We start from the raw sequence: 21112 nt of genomic DNA, 5'->3' as shown, positions 1-21112 counted from the left end.
TCCCCAGTCCTTAACGATTACAAGCATACCTATAGCATGATGCAGCCACCACCATGCGTGAAAATATGGAGAGTTGTATTTAGGACAAAGTTCATTTTTTCCCCAGTATTACTTTAGTGTCTTATTGCAAACAAGATGCATGTTTTGGAACATTTTTATATGAGTGGTTTCCTTCCTCTCCGGCAACTGAGTTAGGAAGGACGCCTGTATCTTTGTAGTGACTGGGTGTATTGATACACCATCCAAAGTGTAATTAATAACCATCATGCTCAAAGGGATATTCAATGTCTGCTTTTTTAATTTAACCCATCTACCAATAGGTGCCCTCCCTCAGCGAGGCATTGGAAAATCTCCCTGGTCTTTGTGGTTGAATGTGTTTGAAATTCAATGCTTGACTGATGGACCTTACAGATAATGTGGTAGTCATTCAAAAATCATGTTAAACACTATTATTGCACACACAGTGAGTCCATACAAATTGTGAGTTAAGCACATTTTTTTTGCCATAAAAGGGTTGAATACTTATTGACTCAAGACATTTCAGCTCCCCTTCAATTCATCGGGACATGGACTCTACAAGGTGTTGAAAGCGTTCCACAGGGATGCTGGTCCATGTTGACTCCAATGCTTCCCACAATTGTGTCAAGTTAGCTGGATGTCCTTTGGGTGGTGGACCATTCTTGATCTACACAGGAAACTGGTTGTCAATTTTTTATTTTATTTTTTTAAGCAGTGTTGCAGTTCTTGACACAAACTGGTTCCTGGCACCTACTACCATACCCTGTTCAATCGCACTTAAATCTGTTATCTTGCCCATTCACCCTCAATGGCACACAGACACAATCCATGTCTGAAGGGTTAAAGAAAATATTTAAAAATCTTTGTTTAACTGGTCTCCTCCCCTTCATCAATAAGGGATCATAGCTTTCACCTGGTCAGTGTCATGGAAAGAGCAGGTGTTTAATGTTTCATACACTGAACATATATTATGTTCTATATTGTTTGTAAAGTCACTAAATTGAGGACAATCTAAAAGAGTCAGACATACAAATACATTTGAACACAGTCAGTTTTATTTCTCAAGTTCCAAAGAGTGAACATTCATTTCATATACATTCTAGTTTGCTCTGTTACTCCTGCAGTCAACTCCTCAAAACCTTAGTCCTCCACCGCATGTCCATCTCGCCCTTCTACATTCCTAAAAACTGTGTTCTGCCCCATTTGGCATCTTATACAGCCAGTCATGCAGAAACTTCAGCAAGCATCAACTTTAAAGAAAATTAAAAGATAATCACTATTGCTTTTGATAATATACGGTGGCTCGACGTTTAACATATAAATAGAATCAGGTCTATGGCCTCTACCTTTCCTCAGCAAAACCAGGTACACCGTTTAAAACTCAAAATTCATTTAAAAATAAATAAATCCTAATATGACAAATTACTCCCAACAGAAGAGGAACCATTATTTGACTCTGTCAATATCTTGATTAAACTTTAACTAGTTATGACACAGGAGGGGTAGACTAGATGGAGAGAGCCACTATGGTAATTCATATTATACAACCTTTGGTTTGGAATCCCTATTGTTAAGAGAGTCTAGCCTGCCCATGATAGACAACATACACATGCAGCTAGTGTGAAGTCTATTCAGCTTTCAGTCTGTAGTGATTGAGTCTCCATAGCAACCATTGTTTGCCATAGTTCTAGAACTTTGCAGGTTGCTATCAAATCAGCGTTTGGGAAGTTTTGTTTACATTCCAGTCAAATGAGAATAGAACTAACAACCAGAGAACACCTAAAAATTGCACTTGACAACAAGTGTTAGTGAATGTAGTATCACGCTTTCTTAAAAATGTAAATGGTTTGGGAAAGAATCTTACTCTAAGGCTGGTAACCAGTTGTATAAAAGCAATAATAATCTGGAGTCCATGTGTTATATTTGTTTATCATGGCTGTGGTGGGCTACACCTTGTGGCTCACTTTAGTGAAGACAAGTCCTTTACATTTTGTTCTGACTATCAAGGTTTTAGTTTAACATCCCTGTGACAACACCGTATCCTGAGCCTTTACAGGAGTCTGCATGGAAGTTAACGTGAGTGGATTATGACGCTGTAGGATTCAACCCTGTTACAGGCCAGTCACGCTCTGGGGTGAACTTCTCTCTAGGTTCAGATCTAGGATCAGCTTCCCCTCTCCCAATCCTAACCATTAGTGGGGGGGGGACTGACCCATGATCAGCATCTAGGGGCAGCGTCACCCTACTCCGTCATTCACAGTTCTGATAACGGGCTCATGTTGGCGTATAGCAGAGCCAACACCTAAGCAGCAGTGGAGGGTATACGCAGGTATAAACCGTATACCCACTTTCCTCCTCTCTTCAGTGGGCATTGCCTATACTCACTTCTTAAATCGCCACGACGCTTATCAAAGTAGTGGAGGTATACGCCGTATCAATAAGGCTGATGGAACAGATAAGAAATGTTTCGTATCATTTCGTCACATTTTCGGTGCTTCAATGTGCACACCCCCACCCTCCATGCGAAGGTTTAAAAATACAATTTGCGGTAAACCACCATTCTAAAAATGCGCATCGTACATGCACGTGTTTTCAGGGACAGAAACATCCGTTAGAAAAATGTATCACGGGTTGCTAATATGACCAGGATAATTAACGCCCGTCTGCTGGACAAACAAAGAAAATTCAATAGAACCCAATTATTTTCTCCAGGTTTCTAATGGGATTGTGGCTATAGGCTACTTTGAATCAAGGTAAGACACACGCCTCATATGAGGAGAAATGTCCAGGTATCAAACAATTAATGAAAAATATAGCGATGCTGATGACAAACCCAACAGTCTTCTGGTAGATGGAAAGACATGTTCCCCAAAAACCTTCTCAATTTAAAATGTTAAGCTAGCTATCCCTACATGGCAGAAGGAGATTCATCCAGTGGCTACAGAAACGCTACTAACCAAACAGTGTCAGGTGCCCGAGCACTTTAAATTAAGAGGTTAGCTACACTCAAGTCCACATTTCTTAGATTTTTCGCCAGACCTCAAAAGTGGTCTTCTGATGTGGTTTAAGCATTGTTATGGACTTGGAAAAACGAAAGAAATTGATGTTCTATTAAAAAGTGCAGGGAGAAGGGAGGGGGGTATATGAAACCTGTGAATTTCTGAGTCATTTGACAGCTTCATTTATCTGTTTCAATAGTAGGCCTACTATTACACTACTTCCACAGTACAGCTTGGGTTAGCCTGACTGAAAGACCAATATGGGATTAATCATTTTAGGTTATTCAGAGTGTAGGTCACTGTTTCTCATAGAATTTCACGCAGGGCGCCTTTCCTTCACCGGGAGGGCCATTTTGCAAAATTAGTATACCCACTAATTTCAGGCACCAGAGGGAGAAAATGTTGATATTGGATTCAGTTTTCATAAAAATCAGGAGTAAAACAACAAACAAAATCGTTCACAGTGATCGTGCAATTCATCATAAAAATAAAACCCACATTTAAATGTCTCAATAAATCCAGGGAATAAAAGTTTAAAATCAAACATATTTAAAAAAAAATAGTATATCAGTGTGAAAAAAAGATTTGTCAAACTTGATTCCTTGTCAGTGCAAAGAGAAGAGTGGTTGTCGTCTCAGACCCTCCTGTCTGGAGGCACAGCAACCTGATCCGAGGGGTGGTCATTCAGATCCATTTAGTTGAAGTGACACACACTCTCCATTGCCATCAGGATACTGAGCAGGGTGACACAAAATGACATGATTAGTCTATGGAAGCAGCTCCCCGAAAACTAAATAAACCTTAAAACAATATACCAAATATTACTGAGTTTGCCAACCGGGCATTAGTGCACCTTCTGTATTTACTTAATAACTCGTCTTGACATTGATAGTGTTAAGGTGGGGGGGGTAACTTTCTCACTCCTCATTATTCACCATTCAGCCTACAAGTATCCACACTTCAATTATACCCCCCCCTAAAAAATATATTTTCTTTAAACATAAATGCACTGTAATTTAAGCTTTAAAACTGCAGTGTTCCCTCTTCCTCATGGAAAAATTGCAGCATTTTCTTTGATGCCAAGAGATGGGCCGATAAATTTTTTTTTTCCTTCCCTGGGCCAGAGTCCTGGTCCATCTGGCAACACACTGCCATAGAAAGCCTTGACCTCCTTGATGCACAATTACAAAAAACATTTATATTCTGATCATTGGGTCCCTGATAAATTTGCAATCACACAAAAATAAAAAAATTGGTTCCCCGGGTCCACAGAAATAAAAAAGTTTGCGAACCCCTTCCCTATATAGGGAGACATTTAGGACTCAGCCTTGGGACTGGTACAGTACCTGTCTGTCGGGTATCCTCCCTCACACAGGTTGACCAGGGCATACAGGTGTCGCAGAGCATATTCATACTGCAACACAAGAACATCACAACTTTTATACACACACAAACAGTTCTGAGCCATACTGGGAATAATAAAAAAAGTTAATTTCACAAAAAAATTTACAGTAAACCGTTTACTGTAATTTTACTGTAAAGTACATACAAGTCACAACATTCCTACTTCCTCCACACGTCCTGTACAGAAGTCCGTGTTAAGTCTGTCATTCTGTGTAAAGTTAAAAGTCCCGTGGTCATGTGAGAGGTGGGGGGGGGGGGAAGTCTAGTTTAACAGTAAACGCATCTAAAAAATATATATTTTTATTTTAAAGTCTGTAAAAATATGCTTTGATTGGTTGCGAGTTTGTGATTCAGTGACGTATTTATGTTATTCAGTCCGAAGTACACGGGTACCAGTCTGAGAAAGAGAAGTAGATCAACGCAACGGAGACAGGAACTTAACAGTACCACAAATCAACTAGAGACAGTTATCTGGGGGGACCAAACACTGAAATAAATGAAGGCTTAAGTGACGGTGCATCGGACTTGCCTATTCAAATGGGTCAACCCTGTTATCTGTCCCTTTTCAAATAACTGATTGAACTAAAAATAGTTCTGTGCTGGGGCAGTGTCATAGTTGGTACCATGGACCGCTCTAGGTTGAGTTCCTGTGAAGTGACGTTAACATCACTGTTGATGTTAAAAAAAGCTGGTCTTATAAATGCATTTGACAGAGGCCTGTACCTCAGTGATATGCCAGTTGAAGCATCGTGTCTTGTAGTGGTTGACAGCAGCCTGGTAACATTGATGCTGGGTCAGATCCAGCTTGGCACTCAGAACCCTCTGGGTCATGATCTCCTCTCCTGTCACCGTCTCTACCACCCTGCGCATGGTCTCTCCCAGCAGCTCGCGCACCTAGTGGGGAAAAATTCATTAAAATAAACCACAGTTCTCCAAGGTCTCCACTTTTATGAAATAACAGAAGCACCTGATGATAAAGTCTGGGTCATGTTCATTAGACACGAACAGAACGACGCCATCTGAACATCATTGAGGGAACACTTGTTTTCAGTTTGTTACGGTGTGCCCAATTTAATACAACCCAGGTTCATTTGGAGAGAAAAAAATATATACATATATTACAAGAAAAAAATAAAAAAGGTAAACGCATTTCCTGTCGGTTACCTTGAGGTGTGACGTGATCATGCTGGAGTATTTCTTGGTGGCAAAGACGTCGTTGGATCTCATCAGTTTCCTCTTTAGGATGGCCAGGGGAACATCAGGGCTGGGGGTCAGGTCTGGCTCCGCTATGGGCTGCAGGGTCATGGGGGTGGCGGGCTTGGCATTGACATTACCTTGGAAGGCCATCACCTTCATATGGGCCAGAGTCTAGAGAACAGATAAATACAGCTAGTTAACCTCCTCCTTCATACGGGTCAGAGTCTAGAGAACAGATAAATACAGCTAGTTAACCTCCTCCTTCATACGGGTCAGAGTCTAGAGAACAGATACATACAGCTAGTTAACCTCCTCCTTCATACGGGTCAGAGAACAGATAAATACAGCTAGTTAACCTCCTCCTTCATACGGGTCAGAGTCTAGACAACAGATAAATACAGCTAGTTAACCTCCCCCTTCATACGGGTCAGAGAACAGATAAATACAGCTAGTTAACCTCCTCCTTCATACGGGTCAGAGTCTAGACAACAGATACATACAGCTAGTTAACCTCCTTCATATGGGCCAGAGAACAGAGAACAGATACATACAGCTAGTTAACCTCCTCCTCCATACGGGCCAGAGAACAGATACATACAGCTAGTTAACCTCCTCCTTCATACGGGTCAGAGAACAGATAAATACAGCTAGTTAACCTCCTCCTTCATACGGGTCAGAGTCTAGACAACAGATACATACAGCTAGTTAACCTCCTCCTTCATACGGGTCTGAGTCTAGACAACAGATACATACAGCTAGTTAACCTCCTCCTTCATACGGGCCAGAGTCTAGACAACAGATACATACAGCTAGTTAACCTCCTCCTTCATACGGGTCTGAGTCTAGACAACAGATACATACAGCTAGTTAACCTCCTCCTTCATACGGGTCAGAGTCTAGAGAACAGATAAATACAGCTAGTTAACCTCCCCCTTCATACGGGTCAGAGAACAGATAAATACAGCTAGTTAACCTCCTCCTTCATACAGGTCAGAGTCTAGAGAACAGATACATACAGCTAGTTAACCTCCTCCTTCATACGGGCCAGAGAACAGAGAACAGATAAATACAGCTAGTTAACCTCCCCCTTCATACGGGTCAGAGAACAGATAAATACAGCTAGTTAACCTCCTCCTTCATACGGGTCAGAGTCTAGAGAACAGATACATACAGCTAGTTAACTCCTCCTCCATACGGGCCAGAGAACAGATACATACAGCTAGTTAACCTCCTCCTTCATACGGGTCAGAGTCTAGAGAACAGATAAATACAGCTAGTTAACCTCCTTCATACGGGTCAGAGTATAGAGAACAGATACATAAAGCTAGTTAACCTCCTCCTTCATACGGGTCAGTCTAGAGAACAGATAAATAGCTAGTTAACCTCCTCCTTCATACGGGTCAGAGTCTAGAGAACAGATACATACAGCTAGTTAACCTCCTCCTTCATACGGGTCAGAGTCTAGACAACAGATACATACAGCTAGTTAACCTCCTCCTTCATAAGGGCCAGAGAACAGATACATACAGCTAGTTAACCTCCTCCTCCATACGGGTCAGAGAACAGATACATACAGCTAGTTAACCTCCTCCTTCATACGGGCCAGAGTCTAGACAACAGATAAATACAGCTAGTTAACCTCCTCCTTCATACGGGTCAGATTCTAGAGAACAGATAAATACAGCTAGTTAACCTCCCCCTTCATACGGGTCAGAGTCTAGACAACAGATAAATACAGCTAGTTAACCTCCTCCTTCATACGGGTCAGAGTCTAGACAACAGATAAATACAGCTAGTTAACCTCCCCCTTCATACAGGTCAGAGTCTAGACAACAGATAAATACAGCTAGTTAACCTCCTCCTTCATACGGGTCAGAGTCTAGACAACAGATAAATACAGCTAGTTAACCTCCTTCATACGGGCCAGAGTCTAGAGAATAGATACATACAGCTAGTTAACCTCCTCCTTCATACGGGTCAGAGTCTAGAGAACAGATAAATACAGCTAGTTAACCTCCTCCTTCATACGGGTCTGAGTCTAGACAACAGATACATACAGCTAGTTAACCTCCTTCATACAGGCCAGAGAACAGAACAGATACATACAGCTAGTTAACCTCTTCCTCCATACGGGCCAGAGAACAGATACATACAGCTAGTTAACCTCCTCCTTCATACGGGCCAGAGTCTAGACAACAGATACATACAGCTAGTTAACCTCCTCCTCCATACGGGTCAGAGAACAGATAAATACAGCTAGTTAACCTCCTCCTCCATACGGGTCAGAGAACAGATACATACAGCTAGTTAACCTCCTCCATACGGGTCAGAGAACAGATACATACAGCTAGTTAACCTCCTCCTTCATACGGGCCAGAGTCTAGACAACAGATACATACAGCTAGTTAAACTCCTCCTTCATACGGGTCAGAGAACAGATACATACAGCTAGTTAACCTCCTCCATACGGGTCAGAGAACAGATACATACAGCTAGTTAACCTCCTCCTCCATACGGGTCAGAGAACAGATACATACAGCTAGTTAACCTCCTCCTCCATACGGGTCAGAGAACAGATACATACAGCTAGTTAACCTCCTCCTCCATACGGGTCAGAGAACAGATACATACAGCTAGTTAACCTCCTCCTTCATACGGGTCAGAGTCTAGACAGATACATACAGCTAGTTAACCTCCTCCTTCATACGGGCCAGAGTCTAGACAACAGATACATACAGCTAGTTAACCTCCTCCTTCATACGGGCCAGAGAACAGATACATACAGCTAGTTAACCTCCTCCTTCATACGGGTCAGAGAACAGATACATACAGCTAGTTAACCTCCTCCTTCATACGGGTCAGAGAACAGAGAACAGATACATACAGCTAGTTAACCTCCTCCTTCATACGGGTCAGAGTCTAAAGAACAGATACATACAGCTAGTTAACCTCCTCCTTCATACGGGTCAGAGTCTAAAGAACAGATACATACAGCTAGTTAACCTCCTCCTCCATACGGGTCAGAGAACAGATACATACAGCTAGTTAACCTCCTCCTCCATACGGGCCAGAGAACAGATACATACAGCTAGTTAACCTCCTCCTTCATACGGGTCAGAGAACAGATACATACAGCTAGTTAACCTCCTCCTTCATACGGGTCAGAGTCTAAAGAACACGTTAGTCGAGTTCATTAAATCATCCATTGGAACATAAACATTAACCATCTGAACAGAAGTGAGGAAGTTGAGGTTTGTTAACCCTCTTTAAAAAACTTTTACATCTAAATCTTGGCAGAGCGTCCATTTCACTATAATATCATGTGACTCCTCAGCTGAACGTGTCAACAGGAAATAGCCACTATAATATCATGTGACTCCTCAGCTGAACGTGTCAACAGGAAATAGCCACTATAATATCATGTGACTCCTCAGCTGAACGTGTCAACAGGAAATAGCCACTATAATATCATGTGACTCCTCAGCTGAACGTGTCAACAGGAAATAGCCACTATAATATCATGTGACTCCTCAGCTGAACGTGTCAACAGGAAATAGCCACTATAATATCATGTGACTCCTCAGCTGAACGTGTCAACAGGAAATAGCCACTATAATATCATGTGACTCCTCAGCTGAACGTGTCAACAGGAAATAGCCACTATAATATCATGTGACTCCTCAGCTGAACGCGTCAACAGGAAATAGCTCGGTCTCCCCTTTGAATCGCTCACCTTGTTTCCAAACTGCATGACGTGGCTGGTGTTGGTGTGGCTCCTGACGATCTTGAACTGTTTAATCAGCGTCTCTTTGCTTAGGTCCTCCTGGACAACAGTCGGGGAAAGAGACATTACAAAGAGAAATGACAGTGAGTGGCTAAGGATGTTCTGCCCCTTATTTTGGGCCAAACACATCGGAAGAACGGCTATAGCCAACAGCAGTCATTTCTTTACAGAAACAGTCAGTAAAGACTTGTGGTTAATCGAAGACTGTTTACATCTTCCGTCCAGTTAACACGGTACCAAACCAGTCTTCCGTCCAGTTAACACGGTACCAAACTCACCACATCAGAGTCTTCCATCCAGTTAACGCTGTACCAATCCCCCAGGTAAGTATCCCTCTTATCGTCATAGTAGCAGGCATAGGACGACTCATGAGAGTTGGCAGCAGTGGTGGCATACACTGAAGGAGAGTCAGACACAGTGAGAGCGTTAACAGGATCTATGGATCCAGGACACTGCATATACACTATCACAAATTGGAAAACCATAGCTTGATTGATTATACACAAGAACAAAATATATATATGTTTTAAAGTAGTAATGAAACAACTTCATCATGGTTTAATGATGTACGGTAGACAATGAAGACTTAAGCCTGTGGGTAACAATACAACGTTATGGGATGTCGGTCACTAGAGGCCAGTGATGTAAAGTACTTAAGTCAAAATACTACTCAAGTAGTTTTTTTTTTGTTTCTTCCCCTAACACCAATTACTCGTTACAGTTTGAATGGTTAGCAGGACAGGAAAATTGTCTAATATGAAACAAGTAATCAAGAGAAGGTCGCTGGTCCTCCCGACTGCCTCTGATCTGGCAGACTCACTAAACACATGCTTCATTTGTAAGTGATGTCTGAGGGTTGCAGCGTGCCCCTGGCTAGCCACAAATGATAATTTCTCTTTTTTTAAACAGTGCCATCTGATTTGCTTAATATAAAGGAATTTTACTTTTCCCATACTTATATTTTAGCAGTTACATTTTGATACTTAAGTATATTTAAAACCAAATACTTTTCCTCAAGTAGGATTTTACTGGGTGACTTTACCTTGAGTCATTTTCTATTAAAAGGTATCTTTACTTAAGTATGAGATTTGGGTACTTATTACACCACTGCTTGAGACTAGGATCTAGTCCAGACAGGGATCTAGTCCAGACAGGAGACTACAGAGACAGGGATCTAGTCCAGACAGGAGACTACAGAGACAGGGATCTAGTCCAGACAGGAGACTACAGAGACTAGGATCTAGTCCATACAGGGATCTAGTCCAGACAGGAGACTACAGAGACAGGGATCTAGTCCAGACAGGAGACTACAGAGACTAGGATCTAGTCCAGACAGGGATCTAGTCCAGACAGGAGACTACAGAGACAGGGATCTAGTCCAGACAGGAGACTACAGAGACTAGGATCTAGTCCAGACAGGGATCTAGTCCAGACAGGAGACTACAGAGACAAGGATCTAGTCCAGACAGGAGACTACAGAGACAGGGATCTAGTCCAGACAGGAGACTACAGAGACTAGGATCTAGTCCATACAGGGATCTAGTCCAGACAGGAGACTACAGAGACAGGGATCTAGTCCAGACAGGAGACTACAGAGACTAGGATCTAGTCCAGACAGGGATCTAGTCCAGACAGGAGACTACAGAGACAGGGATCTAGTCCAGACAGGAGACTACAGAGACTAGGATCTAGTCCAGACAGGGATCTAGTCCAGACAGGAGACTACAGAGACAAGGATCTAGTCCAGACAGGAGACTACAGAGACAAGGATCTAGTCCAGACAGGAGACTACGGAGACAGGGATCTACATGGCCCGTGGAGGAGAGCATGACAATAACCAAGGGTCTGACACAGACCATCTCTCCTTAAGGTCTTTTCACACAATCAGTGAAACACAATGTAGCTGCCATCTGCTTGTATGAAGACTTATGTACACATGACCCGTTCTACTTAATGGTCCGTCTGAACAGACTCTTACCAAGGGCTGATTTGGGAAGTAGGTAGAAATTGCCCCTAGACGCTGATCTAGAGTCAGTTTTGCATTTCCCCCACTAATGGTTAAGGTTAGGATTGGGAGAGCTGATCCTAGATATGTACCTAGGGGAAAGTTCACCTCAGAGCATGATTTAGTGAGCAGCCAAACACAGCCCTGTTCAGGGTGACTAGACATTAACCTCTGAGTAGGCAGACTGACTGGATCAGCTTTAAAATTTAGCAGATTGATGGAAGCTCCAATGTAATGGTCTGCATCATTTCCACCCCCACCATATAAAAAATAAAATAGCAATATTGGAGAATTTCATTTTCAAATAACCGGTTGTAATCTGAATGAAGGGAAAAAAGGCCATTCTTAATTATTTACTATTGAACCAGTTCAGATTTAAGTATAACAGAAGCCTTTTGTGAGGTCATAGTAGTCTTATGCTTGAATCCTTTCTGCCCTTCGAATTCATATTCATTATGTCAATAGGCCTGTTTAATTTTGTCTGGCTGGGTGTAGGCAAGGCTATAAGCAAATAGGTAAACTGGGATATGACTAAAAAGTTAAAAATTAGGGAGATTTTTTTGCCACAAATACACAGGTATTTTCCTTTCCACAGTAGCAAGATCTTATCTATTTGCTAACTTTCTATTAAAATGTATTGGAGTGACATCATTTATTTAGGGATATGAATAGCGAGTATGTCAACAGCACCGTCAGACCATTTTATTGGTAAACTACACGGTAATGTAAAAGTTGTCTTCTTTTGTGATCCAATAGGTAATATAGTACACTTAATAATTTGGTTTTAATCCAGAGAGGTTAGAAAAAGTATCTAGATCCTCTAGGAGGCTGTGGAGGGATTCTAACTGTGGATTTAAAAAAAGAAAACATGAATCAGCATACAATGACACCTTTGTTTTTAAGCCCTGGGTTTTCTAACCCCTTGATATTGTTGGATATGATTTTAACATGTCAACGGTCATAATAAATAGATACGCCAATAGTGGACAACCTTGTTTTACCTCCGACAATTTAAAAACTTTGAAAAGTCACTTACTATTTTACACCTAGGGTTACTATACATAACCCATTTCAGAAGAGATTCTCCAAATTTGAAATCTCTCAGGTATTTATATGTAAATGACAGTCGTACTTTATTAAAAGTAGGCAGACTTAACGAGAGATGAATACGAGTGAAGAGGCAGGACAGGCCCTGTCGGATGTGTCCGAGTCAGGGGTTGGATAGAGTCAAAGCAACTGGCTCTCACAGTCTCACGTCAGAATTAGAGACTTATCCATGGTTCTCAAACGTCAAATTTCAAAGTGTTTAAGATTGAGCTTAGGCATTAACTCCAAATGTTTAAACGTTAGGTATTAACTTTCGAATGGTTAAGGGTTAAAACAAATAAAAAAATAAAAAAAAACTTTCCATCATTGGAGTCGAACATGTAACCTTTGGCGCCAGATGCTCACCGAAATCTACTTGAAGATAACAGCGCTCAATGCTGCCCCTAGTGGCCGGCTTCCACGTCATCTCCCGACATGGACGTCGAATAATGACTTGTATCACTGGTGACCTGGCTGGTCATAGAGCGGTCAAGAGTGTCTTGAAACGCACCCCTGATACCGTTAATGATTAACCTGTTCTTACTGTCAGGGTTTTCGGGATAGTTTCCCTGTGACTCGAGTCCCAGGGAGGTTCAAGCGCAGCGTAACTCACCATCGATGTCGGCAGGCAGCTTGGTCATCATTGATCCCGACTCACAGGCCTCGATATAGAACACTAACTGTGAGAACAGGGAAGATCAATGAACACAACAAGTCCAGTCAGTCGGGGGGAAACTATCAAACCAGGACTATCAACTCTAAATAACTTTAGTCTTAAATCAAATGTTATTTAAATGAACATGTGATTGGCGCTCCACTTCCACAAACAATAACAGGTTTAACTTCCGCACCTTTCCGTATTTCTTGTTTTCGTGCATGTAGTTGATGGCAGCCATGAGGTCGGCAACATGAAGCTGTAGAAGCAAAATAAACATTTCATAAATAGTTTCATTTCTGTTTTTCTTCCAGTACATGAACTTTAAAACAAAGGGGCACTAGACCATGAGGTAGAGCCACAAGAGTCAGTCACAAGATCCTAGGTTGCCCAAGGCATTGTGGGAGGAGTACTCCTCGTCTTGTTCAGTGACTCAAGTCTCTACCACAGAACTTTTCTGCTGAGTGACAGAACATAAGGTTTATTCAACCAGGCTTAAAATATGAGATGTTTTAAATCATCAACACCCTAACTCATAAACTGTTCTGAATATTAGTTCAAATACACAGCAGCTTTTTATTTCACAGAGAGCAGAACTAGGTCATTCATCCAGCCATCCATGGACAGAAAAGGCACTGTCTGAAATCACACCCTATATAGTGCACTACTTTTGGCCAGAGGGGTAAGGTTCCATTTCTGCCAACGAGCAAGTGTTCAGAGAGAGAGAAATAATAAGAACCCTGGTAGACGAGCAGGAAGTGTAAAAGTGCTTACATCGTCATTGGGGAAGGCCAGCAGCCCAGGAGCACCATGATCAGTGAAGTAAACAAACACATGATCGTTGGGACCGCTGCCAACAGGAAGAGAAAAATAAGTTGATAAGCCAGGTGTTTTTCCTTTGAACTGAAAGATATGACACAATCACATTTTCAAGCTGCGAGACTGTTTTTCCCCAGGGAAAGTTTACAAATGGAACGTTCTGTCCAGAAACTTTATAACTATGATTTTACATTTCATTTTAGAAGACTACCTTTAAAGTTCTGGGATAACTTCACCCTACTGTGGTAATCCTATGATATATTACAACCTGCTCCCCTCCAATCACTTGCCTCTTCAGCACTTTCCCAGAACCCCCCTTAGTACTGGCAGAGTCACCCTTCAGCACAGCCAGGAAGTTGTCAGGGGTAACAGCCTGTAAAGTACACAGAGAACAGGCACTGAGGACAGTTCTGACTTGAGATCCATGTGCGCAACTTGGGGAAAAGTCTCAACTTCTTGAACAGTACTATATAAAGCATTGATTGTTGTGTGATGATATTAGCACTGACAAATATATATACACACACCTTTTTTTTTTAAAGCATTTGAAATGCTCCATTTTCCATCCACTCACCTCTCCAGTGTAGTCTTTGGGGACTCCCTTGTAGACGTCTGTCCCATTCGGTCGGTTGATCACCACCCCTGGGGTGGGGTTTCTGAAAAACAAAGAGGGTAAATAATCCAAATCAGATACATGCCTGGAGGAAACAGGCCATACGATTTATTATATGACCGCAAAACCCTACAGGGGACACCCCCCCCCCCACCTAGTAATGTGCCTACCCTGTGCTTGTGTGTTTGAGAACTGAGCAGAAGACACATTTCTGATACGAGTTGGACAAATAAATTGTTGCAGTCTACAGTCTTGGCAAGACATGCATTCTATCACAAGACACATTAGCACTGTAATATGTCATTCAGTGGGTGACAGTTTGGAATAACCATGAAGAGCAATGACGAAAAGGATTATTTATTAACACGACAGTATCACTTCCTCTACCCTCCAATGACAGGAATCACACCATGGTCTATTCCTACAGTAGTCAAATTCAAAACACACTCAGAAGCGTCACATGATTCTGTTTGTTTCGATTCAGACTTAAGAGTACATCCCAGCAGCATCTAGATGCAGGACATATTACAGGATCAATGAAACAAAGACAGCATTGTACAGTAAAAAAAAAGAGAATTGGATTTTTACCTCGGATATCAGAGGCCAACATCCAGTAAAAATGCAGAGCGCCAAATTAAAAAATAAATTACTATAAAAATGTAACTTTCATGAAATCACACATGCAATACACCAAATTAAAGCTACACTTGTTGTGAATCCAGCCAACATGTCAGATTTCAAAAAGGCTTTACGGCGAAAGCAAATTATGTTATTATCTGAGGACAGCACCTCAGTAAACAAACGATCCTATTTCAGCCCTCCAGAAGAAGCACAAAACACAGAAATAAAGATAATTCATGCCTTACCTTTGACGAGCTTCTGTTGGCACTCCAATTTGTCCCATAAACATCACAAATGGTCCTTTTGTTCCGATTAATTCCATCAATATATATCCAAAACGTCCATTTGATCCAGAAAAACACTGGTTCCAACTTGCGCAACGTGACTACAAAATATCTCATAAGATACCTGTAAGCTTTGTCCAAACATTTCAAACTACTTTTGTAATACAACTTTAGGTATTTAACGTAAATAATCGATAAAATTTAAGACAGGATATACGGTGTTCAATACCGGAGGAAAACAAAGTGTAGCGAGCCCTCAGGTCACGCGCCTCTAACAAAGAGTACACTTCACTAGAGCCTCATTCTGAACAGTGCTACTTCTTCATTTCTCAAAGGAAAAACCAACCAATTTCAAAAGACTGTTGACATCCAGTGGAAGCGATAGGAACTGCAGGAAGGTCCCTTAGAAATCTGGATTCCCAATGAAAACCCATTGAAAAGAGAGTGACCGCAAAAAAAAAAAATCTGAATGGTATGTCCTCGGAGTTTCGCCTGCCAAATAAGTTCTGTTATACTCACAGACATGATTCAAACAGTTTTAGAAACTTCAGTGTGTTTTCTATCCAAATCTACTAATAATATGCTTCTGGGCCTGAGTAGCAGGCAGTTTACTTTGGACACGCTTTTCATCCAGACGTGAAAATACTGCCACCTATCCCAGAGAAGTTACGACACCTCCTGCATCAAAGTAGGTCAATATGACTATCTAGTGATTACAGTAAGACAAGTACAATTTCAAATGCGTGTCAGTCATTGACATGAGCGGTTCCAATACCTGCGTATGAATTAACCAATGACTGATGTTGCTACTAGCTACTGGACAAGAGAGAAAATGAATTTATATTAGATAAATTGTCTTCCACCTTAAACCCTGAATCTCATGGCCCATCCCAGGCACCATAATACCCAGCGTGATAAGAGCAGCTAAATTAGATCCTTGTGACTGAGAGTCAGTCGTGTCTTAGTGAGCCTCTAAACTGCCCACCTTCCAAATGCTACACTATTCATTTTATTTTGTACTACCTTTGACCAGGGTCCATAGGGCTCTGGTTAAAACTAGTGCACTGTATAGGGAATAAGGTACTTTTTGAGAAACACTCAAGCGGTTTACTGGATGGTGTGTCTGACCGCAAGTGCGTCTAGAATTGTTTATAAAAAAAAATAAAATGTTAAAAAGTTAACCTTTATTTAACTAGGCAAGTCAGTTAAGAACAAATTCTTATTTACAATGACGGCCTACCCTGGCCAAACCCGGACGACGCTGGACCAATTGTGCACCGCCCTACAGGACTCCCAATCACAGCCGGATGTGATTCAGTCTGGATTCGAACCAGGGACTGTAGTGATGCCTCTTGCACTGAGATGCAGTGCCTTTAGACCACTGCGAGAGCCCGAGTGGCGCATAGAACGACAGGGCTTGGCTGCTGCCTGTACGCCACGAGGAAATGTTTTAGGCCTATCATGCACCCAAAACAAGGATAACATATGCTCTGCTCTCGTCTCAGGAATGCAAATATTGCAGAACCAACCCATAAAAGCCAGACTGAAGCAGGCTAAATCTGAAGAGTAGATAGGATTATAAATGACAACAGCCCTGAGAGGACCATGTGTAGTCCATCATGACAATCTATACTGATTACAGCAACCCTAGAACATTGCCTGCTTAGTTCTTCACCTTTTTAACAAAGTGGACAACAGAAATAGAATACTCACTGCTCATTGGTCGCCAGGTCATCAAACATCATCACGACAATCTGCTCGTCAGGAACGCCATTCTTGTGGACGATCTGGTACGCATGGCAGGCGTCGGCCTAGGGAGGGGGAGGGGGGACACAAAGTAAAGTAATCATGTAATGTAAGGCAACAAGTCACCACACTAATCACATAGTCAGATTAATTGAGAGGGAGGAGTTAGAATGTATTATGTCACTTTACAGAGCAGCAGCTAAGAACACAGCCAGTCAGTCAACTGCTAAATACAGAGCAGCAGCTAGGAACACAGCCAGTCAGTCAACTGCTAAATACAGAGCAGCAGCTAGGAACACAGCCAGTCAGTCAACAAAAATCAGGTAAAACTCAAGAAATAAGCCATCACAGCAGCTATCCATTTGATTATCTGAATGTGACTGAGAATGAGGGGTTATTGATTGAGAAGCACATGAGTATGTTTACTGATTATTATGCAACTTCGTCACATGCTCCCAAGTACAACCTTACTGTGAAATGCTTACTTACAAGCCCTTAACAGTGCAGTTCAAGAAAGAGTTCATTAAAGAATATTTACCAAAAAACTAAGTATAACAAATAAAATAGCGAGGCTGTATACAGGGGGTACCAGTACTGAGTCAATATGCAGGGGTATAGGTTAGATGAGGTAATTTGTACATGTAGGTAGGGATGAATCACTGCTTCATACAATGTTAAAAAGCATTAGCTACATTAGTAATATAGTGGCCAATTACAGCTATATACACGTCTAGTCCCTCTTATCAATAAAAGGGAAAGTCACCTTTAAGTCTAGGCAGATAAAGTTAAATTGGTCAAATACTGATACACTAATATGTCCCGAATAGCCCCATTTCCCCCTTCATAGCGTAATACTAATGCCTCTGTCAAAAGTAGTGCACTATACAGGGAATAGGGAGACATTTGGGATGTACCCATGGTAAAAGATTACAACAATGACTCACTCAACTGATAACAGTCAAGTGTACGTTAACAGATTTCAAAATGTACTAGTCTAACTTCTCTCTTACCTGGTGTCGGTAGTTGTACCAGTTATTGGAGCCAGCGACAATCACCACCCAGTTCTTCCCGTTTTCAGGCTGTTGTGTGGGGAAAGCATTAGTCACAAGTCCCAGACTGAGGCCCAGAAGGGCTAGGGTCGACGTAAACATGATCCTCTTGTCCTGGAAAAAGGCACAAAATGTATTATCATCACTGCATATCAAGTTACAAGCTAGATGTTTATGTTTTTGCCCACACGGTCTTGAAATGTCAAAGATGATATTAACACTTTGTATAAATTGGCCAACTGCCGCGACTGTTTACAGTTGCGCAAATCACAGCAAACGTGCTGTTTGTCGATCCTATGGCTGCCAACATTGGCTAGGTAAGCTAGCTGTTAGTTAACGTACACCATCCATTTCCAAAATAACTGAAGCAAATCTACAGTAACAGTAGCCCATTAGAACATTGAAAATAACCACACAAAAAATATCATCTTAAATTAAAAATAGTTTGATTACCTTTACCGTTTTGTTATTACTTGCTGTCACGAAGACTCCGGTACTGTTTGTAGCCGTTGCATTGGGGAGAAGATTTTTATGCAAATCACAGGGTTGGAAAAAAAAAAACTGTCAGGATTTGCTGGACAGCCAATCAGATCGCCCCAAGGCGGGGAAGGCGGGGCATGATTGGATAAATGAGTCTACGTTTTAAACACATGATACAAAGTCATGTGCTGTCTCGTATTCTCTGATAAAAATATGACTTATTCCTTATTTTGATGACACGGTCTTTTTTTCAGTGGTGGAAAAAGTACCCAATTGTTATACTTGAGTAAAAGTAAAGATTTCTTAATAGGAAATTACTAGGAAGTGACCCAGTAAAATAATACTTAAAAAGTCCTAACGTATTTGGTATCAAAAGTAAAAAATAATTTAAAATTGCTTATATTAAGCAAACCAGACGTTTTGTTTTTGTTATTTACAGATAGCCAGGGGCACACTCCAACAGGCAGACATCATTTACAAACGATGCATTTGTTTAGTGAGTCAACCATATCAGAGGCAGTAGGGATGACCGGGGATGTTCTCTTGATAAGTGGGTGAATTGTACCATTTTCCTATCTTGCTAAGCATTCAAAATGTAATGAGTACTTTTGGGTGTCAGCGAAAATGTATGGAGTAAAAAGTACATTATTTCCATTAGGAATGTAGTGAGATAAAAGTAAAAGTAGTCAAAAATATAAATAGTAAAGTAAAGTACAGATACCCCCAAAAACGACTTTAGTAAAAATACTTTAAAGTACTACTTAAATATTTTCCACCACTTTTTTTCCACACATAGTAACACATCTTTTGTGTTAAATGTAGCTTTTCTGAATTAGGTTATACTACAGTAACAATTTTGACAAAGCTTGCTATTCATTTCACGAGGAAGACTTATGCATTGTGCAATATGGATGCATTACAAAAACAGTACTGTTTACATGTTTGGATAACTGCAAAGGGAGTTTCATTTAGTCACTAGTGTTTTATAAGTCACCCAAATAACACTGAAGTGCACAATATATAGAAATATGATGCCAGGTGTAATTCTCTCTGTCTCTCATTAACTTCCTTTGACACAGTCTTGTGACCCATTTCTGAATGCTCAGCAGAAATGGTACAGTGAGGCAACATGAACCACAGAGCTTCCTTGTGACATGTTAGAACATAATGAACCACAGATCTTGTGACATAAAAGATCAATTAAAGCATTATTTGTATCATGACACAAAGGCGAGACCCAGATGCAGACACAGGAGGCAGATGGTTGGAGTCTTAGATGTTTAATAAATCCAAAGGGCAGTAGGCAAGAGAATGGTCGTGGACAGGAAAAAGGTCAAAACCAGTTCAGAGTTCAGGAGATACCGAAGGGCAGGCAGGCTCGAGGTCAGGACAGGCAGAATGGTCAGGCAGGAGTCCAGAAAACAAGCAAGGGTCAGAACCGGGAGGACTAGCAAAATGAGAAACAGGCAAAGCAGGAAAGCAGGAAACCAGGACAACCGGTAGGTTTGGTAGGCTTGGACATACAAGACAAACTGGCACAGAGAGACAGGAAACACAGGGATAAATACACTGGGGAAAACAAGCGACACCTGGGGGGGGGGGGGGGGGGGGGGGGGAGATAATAACGAGGACAAGGGGGAAACAGGTCAGGGTGGGATTATTTGAGCGTCAACCCACTTAGCACCTGCCCTGTTAAGGCTGGTTTACAGTTGGTCTAGTTACCTACTGTTTTTAGACACTTGTCACATTCTAAATGGTCTACAGACGTGTCGTTAGACAAAGTATAAACCAGCCTTTTACTGAGGTGAAATGTTCCTGTGCTTGCTCTCGTGATACTGCAAATAGCCATAGTCTAGTAGCCATACACCTTTCAGAGTATAGTCTAGTAGCCATACACCTTTCAGAGTATAGTTTAGCAGCCATACACCTTTCAGAGTATAGTCTAGTAGCCAAACACCTTTCAGAGTATAGTCTAGTAGCCATACATCGTTCAGAGAGTATAGTCTAGTAGCCATACATCTTTCAGAGTATAGTCTAGTAGCCATACATCTTTCAGAGTATAGTCTAGTAGCCATACATCTTTCAGAGAGTATAGTCTAGTAGTCATACACCTTTCAGAGTATAGTCTAATAGCCATACACCTTTCAGAGTATAGTCTAGTAGCCATACATCGTTCAGAGAGTATAGTCTAGTAGTCATACACCTTTCAGAGTATAGTCTAGTAGCCATACATCGTTCAGAGAGTATAGTCTAGTAGCCATACACCTTTCAGAGAGTATAGTCTAGTAGCCATACATCTTTCAGAGTATAGTCTAGTAGCCATACATCTTTCAGAGAGTATAGTCTAGTAGC

The 21112-nt window shown here is 41.4% G+C and overlaps 1 protein-coding gene across 2 annotated transcripts; it reads right to left on the bottom strand.

The window, feature by feature from the left end:
- Window positions 1-1051: 1051 nt before the first annotated feature.
- Window positions 1052-18818, bottom strand: lgmn (legumain). Of its 2 annotated transcripts, none has more exons than XM_038966917.1 (14): window positions 18734-18818; window positions 18242-18394; window positions 17199-17296; window positions 14542-14623; window positions 14258-14340; window positions 13923-13998; window positions 13345-13407; window positions 13107-13173; window positions 9681-9799; window positions 9352-9441; window positions 5586-5789; window positions 5145-5315; window positions 4364-4431; window positions 1052-3751 (listed from the first exon to the last, which is right to left on the bottom strand). In XM_038966917.1, the coding sequence occupies exons 2-14, from the start codon at window positions 18380-18382 to the stop codon at window positions 3712-3714; spliced, it is 1302 nt and encodes a 433-aa protein (XP_038822845.1). In that variant the 5' UTR covers window positions 18383-18394; window positions 18734-18818; the 3' UTR covers window positions 1052-3711. The 2 variants fall into 2 exon arrangements, with proteins under 2 accessions (XP_038822845.1, XP_038822846.1); XM_038966918.1 differs by having other exon boundaries at window positions 18740-18802.
- Window positions 18819-21112: the final 2294 nt, after the last annotated feature.

This window comes from Salvelinus namaycush, chromosome 28, assembly GCF_016432855.1.
Source record: "Salvelinus namaycush isolate Seneca chromosome 28, SaNama_1.0, whole genome shotgun sequence".
Taxonomy (NCBI): Eukaryota; Metazoa; Chordata; class Actinopteri; order Salmoniformes; family Salmonidae; genus Salvelinus; species Salvelinus namaycush.
Note: the sequence above shows the minus strand (reverse complement) of the source record. Positions and strands in the feature narration are given on the sequence as shown.